Source organism: Sinocyclocheilus anshuiensis, unplaced genomic scaffold, assembly GCF_001515605.1.
Source record: "Sinocyclocheilus anshuiensis isolate Anshui unplaced genomic scaffold, SAMN03320099.WGS_v1.1 scaffold1243, whole genome shotgun sequence".
In the NCBI taxonomy this organism is placed as follows: domain Eukaryota; kingdom Metazoa; phylum Chordata; class Actinopteri; order Cypriniformes; family Cyprinidae; genus Sinocyclocheilus; species Sinocyclocheilus anshuiensis.
In genome coordinates this window covers 90,766-98,434 of record NW_015539901.1, presented here as the reverse complement: position 1 = coordinate 98,434, position 7,669 = coordinate 90,766, and the positions used below count along the sequence as shown (strand labels likewise).

The following is a 7,669-nucleotide window of genomic DNA, read 5'->3' as shown; positions in this document are numbered from 1 at the left end:
AGAGAGAGAGAGAGAGTGTGTGTGTGTGTGAGAAAGACAGCGAGAGTGTGTGTGTGTGAGAAAGACAGTGAGAGTGTGTGTGTTTGAGAGAAAGACAGCGAGAGTGTGTGTGTGTGTGTGAAAGACAGCGAGAGTGTGTGTGTGTGAGAGAGAGAGAGAGACAGCGAGAGAGTGTGTGTGTGAGAGAGAGAGAGAGACAGCGAGAGAGTGTGTGTGTGAGAGAGAGAGAGAGACAGCGAGAGAGTGTGTGTGTGAGAGAGAGAGAGAGACAGCGAGAGAGTGTGTGTGTGAGAGAGAGAGAGAGACAGCGAGAGAGTGTGTGTGTGAGAGAGAGAGAGAGACAGCGAGAGAGTGTGTGTGTGAGAGAGAGAGAGAGACAGCGAGAGAGTGTGTGTGTGAGAGAGAGAGAGAGACAGCGAGAGAGTGTGTGTGTGAGAGAGAGAGAGAGACAGCGAGAGAGTGTGTGTGTGAGAGAGAGAGAGAGACAGCGAGAGAGTGTGTGTGTGAGAGAGAGAGAGAAAGACAGCGAGAGTGTGTGTGTGTGAGAGAGAGAAAGACAGAGTGTGTGTGTGTGTGTGAGCGAGAAAGACAGAGAGTGTGTGTGTGTGTTTGTGTGAGCGAGAAAGACAGAGAGTCGAGTGTGTGTGTGTGAGAAAGACAGAGAGAGTGTGTGTGTGTGAGAAAGACAGAGAGAGTGTATGTGTGTGTGAGAAAGACAGCGAGAGAGAGTGTGTGTGTGTGTGTGTGTGTGTGTGTGAGAGAGGAGTGCAGAAAGAGGTGTGCGTGTAGTTAGAAACAGACAAATACAAGAAGCCACAGCACAAGTGCATGAGAGAGAGAGAGAGAGAGAGAGAGAAAGAGAGATAGTGTGTGAGTGTGTTGTGGAGAAGTAGCAGAGAGAGAGAGAGAGAGAAGAGAGAAGTGTGTTAAATCACATAAGCTTCATCACAGTGAACTCTGAGCACATGCAGAGAGAGAGAGACAGAGACAGAAGAGAGAAGAGACAAACGCTTAAATTCTCTGAAAACAGAGAGGGAAATCAAGAACATTTTCGTTAATCAAAATAAAGCTGAAATAAACATTTAAAGAGATAGTTCACCCAAAAATGAAAATTAGCCCATGATTTACTCACCCTCAAGCCATCCTAGGTGTGTATGACTTTCTTCTTTCAGACGAATACAGAGTTATATTAAAAATTGTCCTGGCTATTCCAAGCTTTATAATGGCAGTGAATGGGTGTTATTTTTCAATAGTCCCAAATAAAGTGCATCCATCCATCATAAAAAGTGTCCCACACGGCTCCGGGGGGGGAATAAAGGCCTTCTGAAGGGAATCAATGCGTTTTTGTAAGAAAAATATCCATATTTAAAACTTTATAAACTGTAATCTTTACGAGTCGTATGAGAAGTACAAAACAAAGATTTGTAAAGAAAAATGGAGGATTTTGATATAAGCCAAGAGGAGACTGGTTTTCCTTTGCCCCTGTAAACAAACATCGGTTCTCATGAGACTAGCATATTCTCACCGGATCTTACGCTACATCTTACGTCACCCGCCAGAACGAACGCGCGTACGACAGTTAGCGTAAGGTAGAGATTACGGTTTATAAAGTTTTAAATATGGATATTTTTCTTACAAGAACGCATGGATTCGCGTCAGGAGGCCTTTATTCACCCCCCTGGAGCCGTGTGAGACACTTATACTATGGATGGATGCGCTTTATTTGACGTCTTTTGGACTATTGATAAATAACACCCATTCACTGCCATTATAAAGCTTGGAAGAGCCAGGGCGTTTTTTTAATATAACTCCTATTGGATTCGTCTGATAGAAGGAAGTCTTTTACACCTAGGATGGCTTGAGAGTAAATCATGGGGTCATTTTAATTTTTGGGTGAACCATCCCTTTAAATATAAACACTGGATGATAAATGTGATTTTTATCACTGTATGATATTTTGCTCGAGAACTATGATCATCATGTAATATGGTGGCGAGTGTTTACCTTTCCTCACCACCTGAACGGGCGACTGCAGCGCCTCCACAGGCGGAGCTTCTACAGACTCCTCCCCCCATTGGCTGGGCCTCTCACCGGGGGTGGGATCAGATAACTCCGCCCCCGCTCCGTCTGTCAAAGGACTCCTTTCATTGGCTGTCTCATTTGTGGGTGTGTCATCTGAATCCTGACTCCAGCCGTCCTCAAGGTCTCTGAAGATCAGCTGCCGGAGAGTTTCCACTGAGAAAAACATTTTAAGTAGCAAGTAAACAAGATATTGAAGAGCAGAACTGTGCTGCATGTTTTGTTTTATAAGCTATATGTGCAAAATAGCTGGTACTGACTTTTGGATGGACAGAAATTCTCTTCACAAAACTATTTTAGCTCCTATCTTCAAGTGTTTTCAGAGTTATTCCAGTATTATTTATATACTATTTATTAATATTTAGAATGACATTTTATTTTTAGTTGAGGTTTTAGTCATTTTTATGCGCTATAATTAGCCCTTTTTTAAATAATATTTAGCTTTGACATTTTTTTCAGTTCTAGTCATTTTAGTACTTCAACAAACTTATTTTAAGTTAGTTGGCAAGACAACATTTCACATTTTCGTTTAAGTTTTTTTAAGTTTGTCCATTTAATGTGTACATTTAGTACTTTAAGCTTTATTTCAGTTAACAAAAACATATTTATAATTGTTTTTTTGTTAACATTTATTATTTTAGTTTATTTGGCTTCATAACAGGTGTTAGGTTCCAGCTTTCTTGGCTCTTTTCATGGTGAGAAACGAGTTGAAACAGCATAAAAGAGCAATGTAGAAACCTATATAAGGCTTCCTTCAGACAAAAACTTGCTTTAGATGAAAACATTTGATTCAGGGTTCACTCTTAATTTCAGATTGACATACCAGGGTTTCAAATTCAAGACTTTTTAAGACCTGCACAAATAAAATTAATACCATATGAGCGGGGTAGGGCAATGTCTATAGTAACATATTAAACTGTAAAGCGTGATTTACAGTTCAGATACAGGTTTTCAAAAAAAAAAAAATAATAATTTTTTATAAAATGACAAACTTCACATTTCAGCCTTTAAACCATTTATAAGAAAATGGATCAAAGTATCAATTATTATATTAACTTAATTATTATATTAATTAAAAAAAACATTGATTTTCGCTTTGGTCTGAAAAAAAAACAGCAGACGGGCTTATTGAAAATGCAAATGCATTCTCTCCCAGCAGGTGGCGCGTTTGGAGCAGCAGAAATATAGTGAATACAGCGGTTTCCCTGACTTTGAAATGTGCAGCGCTCATGTTTATATGTGTCCCTGGAGCACAAAAGCAGTCTTAAGTCACTGGGGTATATTTGCAGCAATAGCCAACAATACATTTTATGGGTCAAAATTATAGATTTTTCTTTTATGCCAAAAATTATTAGGATATTAAGTAAAGATCATGATCCATGAAGATATTTTGTAATTTTCCTACGATTTTCTCAATATTTTGATTTCAGATTCCAGATTTTCAAATAGTTGTATCTCGGCCAAATATTGTCCTATCCTAACAAACCATACATCAATGGAAAGCTTATTCAGCTTATTCAGATTATGCATAAATCTCAATTTTGAAAAATTGACACTTATGACTGGTTTTGTGGTCCAGGGTCACATTTAATGAAGTCACACATTAAGCCGTATAAATTCTCGTCTTCCCGTCCCCAAATTTAAGACCTCCTGAAATCATAATTAAGCCTTTCTTATACCATTTAAGAGTTTTTATGGCCTTAAATGTGACAACTAAATGTACGACTTTTCAAGGACCTGCGGAAACCCTGCATAAAACAAAACAAAGCAACAAACTAGCAAGCGAACACAATGGCTCACCGTCCTGAAGAGCAGCTTCGGCGACAGCAGCTTTGGTTCGGAGGAACCCGACTCTATCCTGATGACGGCGTGCGTCCGATCCGTCTGTCGGTGTGAGAGCACTTTCATCATCACTGGCAGAGTCCCGCTCCAGACACACGGACGACTCCGACGCATCTGACAGACACGGGGGAAATGATGTCATGCTCGTCTTATGCATCTTACTTCTGCAATGTGACATTTCTGAGTCGAACAGTACAGGAAACGTCTGAGCTTAGTTGTGCAAATTAATGCATTTTGATGAAATATTACAGAAACCTTCAGATTAATGTGCACTGCTGAAATGCGCACAGTAAGAATGGGAACAATTACAAGAAAACCACAATGTCTAAAATCTTCAGACAGTCTTTCAACATTACTGTGTAAAATAACTGTTCATTTCAGCAGTTTTGCACACGTTTCATTCGCTGTTTTTATTAAATGTGTATAAATGCATTATGTCTGACAGACACGGGGGAAATGATGTCATGCTCGTCTTATGCATCTTACTTCTGCAATGTGACATTTCTGAGTCGAACAGTACAGGAAACGTCTGAGCTTAGTTGTGCAAATTAATGCATTTTGATGAAATATTACAGAAACCTTCAGATTAATGTGCACTGCTGAAATGCGCACAGTAAGAATGGGAACAATTACAAGAAAACCACAATGTCTAAAATCTTCAGACAGTCTTTCAACATTACTGTGTAAAATAACTTCATTTCAGCAGTTTTGCACACATTTCATTCGCTGTTTTTATTAAATGTGTATAAATGCATTATGTACTACTGTTCGGAAGTGTTTATAAAAGTCTCTTCTGCTCACCAAGGCTGCAAAAATACAGTAAAATTGTGAAATATTTTTACAATTTAAAGTAACTTTTTTTTTGTGAATCTCTGTTAAACTGTAATTTATTTCTGTGATCAAAGCTGAATTTTCAGCATCATTACTCCAGTCTTCAGAGTCACATGATCTTCAGAAATCATTCTGATATGCTGATCTGCTGCTCCAGAAACATTTCTGATTATTATCAATGCTGAAAACACACTGATTCTCATTTCTGTGGAAACGGTGATACATTTTATTTTCCAACATTCTTTAACGAATAGAATGTTCAAAAGAGCAGCATTTATTTGAAACGTGCAATGTTCTAAATGTCACTTTTGATCTATTTAATGCATCCTTGATGGAAAAAAGTCAAATCATATCGACAGCAAACATTTGAACGGCAGTATATATGCTGGCATTATATTTGTAATTCCCCCCTCATATGTCGACCACTTCACACACGGCTCTTACCTAACGGATTGGCAGATGAACGTGCATCTGAGGACCTGAAACAGAGCAGACGTAAGTTGATCAGAAACTAGTCATGATATGGCTGTAGTTTTCAGTGTTTGTGTGCTGATGGTGTGACGTACGGCACTGGCGATCCTTGTTTGCTCGATCCCGCTCTTCAACATTACTGTGTAAAATAACTGTTCATTTCAGCAGTTTTGCACACGTTTCATTCGCTGTTTTTATTAAATGTGTATAAATGCATTATGTACTACTGTTCGGAAGTGTTTATAAAAGTCTCTTCTGCTCACCAAGGCTGCAAGAATACAGTAAAATTGTGAAATATTTTTACAATTTAAAGTAACTTTTTTTTTGTGAATCTCTGTTAAACTGTAATTTATTTCTGTGATCAAAGCTGAATTTTCAGCATCATTACTCCAGTCTTCAGAGTCACATGATCTTCAGAAATCATTCTGATATGCTGATCCGCTGCTCCAGAAACATTTCTGATTATTATCAATGCTGAAAACACACTGATTCTCATTTCTGTGGAAACGGTGATACATTTTATTTTCCAAAATTCTTTAACGAATAGAATGTTCAAAAGAGCAGCATTTATTTGAAACGTGCAATGTTCTAAATGTCACTTTTGATCTATTTAATGCATCCTTGATGGAAAAAAGTCAAATCATATCGACAGCAAACATTTGAACGGCAGTATATATGCTGGCATTATATTTGTAATTCCCCCCTCATATGTCGACCACTTCACACACGGCTCTTACCTAACGGATTGGCAGATGAACGTGCATCTGAGGACCTGAAACAGAGCAGACGTAAGTTGATCAGAAACTAGTCATGATATGGCTGTAGTTTTCAGTGTTTGTGTGCTGATGGTGTGACGTACGGCACTGGCGATCCTTGTTTGCTCGATCCCGCTCCTCGAGTCGCTGCAGCGATAGTCTTTTCCAGCAGATCTTTCCAACTGTGAGGAAACATGAAGGAATAAATAAAGCTCCCTGATCATTCACACAAGCAGCCAATGAGGACCGAGCGGAGACTCACGTGTTCTTCTCTGACGACGTCCCGGCCACCAGCTCATAGATCTGACTCTCTGACGTGCTGATCACGTACAGCGCTTTATTGTCTGCAAGACGGAAACGAGTTCGTTACATATTTTAAAGCAACTCTGAATCTTCTCCATCCTTATTATTTAAAGTACGCTCCGTGAACGTTTCCACTCTCACCTGTCGCAACCAAGCGGACGAGGGCAGAGTCGAGGCGAAGGATGGGGCAGAAGGGTGTGCTGATGGTGTGACGTACGGCACTGGCGATCCTTGTTTGCTCGATCCCGCTCCTCGAGTCGCTGCAGCGATAGTCTTTTCCAGCAGATCTTTCCAACTGTGAGGAAACATGAAGGAATAAATAAAGCTCCCTGATCATTCACACAAGCAGCCAATGAGGACCGAGCGGAGACTCACGTGTTCTTCTCTGACGACGTCCCGGCCACCAGCTCATAGATCTGACTCTCTGACGTGCTGATCACGTACAGAGCTTTATTGTCTGCAAGACGGAAACGAGTTCGTTACATATTTTAAAGCAACTCTGAATCTTCTCCATCCTTTTTATTTAAAGTACGCTCCGTGAACGTTTCCACTCTCACCTGTCGCAACCAAGCGGACGAGGGCGGAGTCGAGGCGAAGGATGGGGCAGAAGGGGATCTTGAGGTCTGGAGCAGCGCCCAGCGAACGAGACGGACAGCGCAGGACGAGCCGCTCGTCTGCAGCCCTCTGAAGAAGCACCAGCAGATCCGAGAGCAGCAGCGCCTGCACCTCTGAGACATCCACACACGCTTTATTTCATGTCGACACGCTTCGAGCTCATCTATGTGCTATTATAGTAAACTAAAACCATAAAAACATTCCTTAACAAAAATAAATAAACGTTAACTGAAATAAAATAATAAAAAAACAACTTAAACTATTTTATTTCAGGTATTTCCCAAGGCAACATTTAGTTGAACTTGATGTACTAAAATAATTCAATCTAAAACAGAGATTTTATCAATACAAATTAATTATTAAACTAATTATTATATATTCATAAAAAATAATAGATTTTATTAATACAAATTTATAAAATGTATATAGACCTACTAAAAAAAAATACAAAACAACAAAATTACTAAAACATTTCCTACACTAAATGAAAACGAAAAATATAATTATATATTTAAATAAAATAAAAAAATAATTAAAAAATAATAATAATTTGAACTTTTAACAAATAATTTAAAATGCTTTAAGATATTTTAATATAATAAAATATAATTTAATATATTTTATATAAGAATATAATAATCAGGCATGTGATATGCTAAGGGCAAAAGAAGCAAATAATAACTAATCCTAACAAATATCATTTTTATTCTTATTTAAATAATAAAAAGTAAGCAAATCAATTAATATATATATATATATATATATATATTACT

General features: G+C 38.5%; 1 protein-coding gene across 1 annotated transcript in view; it reads right to left on the bottom strand.

The window, feature by feature from the left end:
• The window catches only part of LOC107686100 (rho guanine nucleotide exchange factor 11-like), a gene marked incomplete at its 5' end in the record, with an annotated part of 43,886 nt that overhangs the window by 6,310 nt on the left and 29,907 nt on the right, over positions 1-7,669 (bottom strand). Inside the window, 9 exons of the mRNA XM_016482943.1 lie at positions 2,005-2,235; positions 3,880-4,035; positions 5,961-5,995; positions 6,083-6,160; positions 6,241-6,322; positions 6,423-6,471; positions 6,504-6,576; positions 6,657-6,738; positions 6,839-7,009. Of these exons, the coding sequence (XP_016338429.1) occupies positions 2,005-2,235; positions 3,880-4,035; positions 5,961-5,995; positions 6,083-6,160; positions 6,241-6,322; positions 6,423-6,471; positions 6,504-6,576; positions 6,657-6,738; positions 6,839-7,009 (957 nt within the window). The remainder of the gene's footprint in view (positions 1-2,004; positions 2,236-3,879; positions 4,036-5,960; positions 5,996-6,082; positions 6,161-6,240; positions 6,323-6,422; positions 6,472-6,503; positions 6,577-6,656; positions 6,739-6,838; positions 7,010-7,669) is intronic.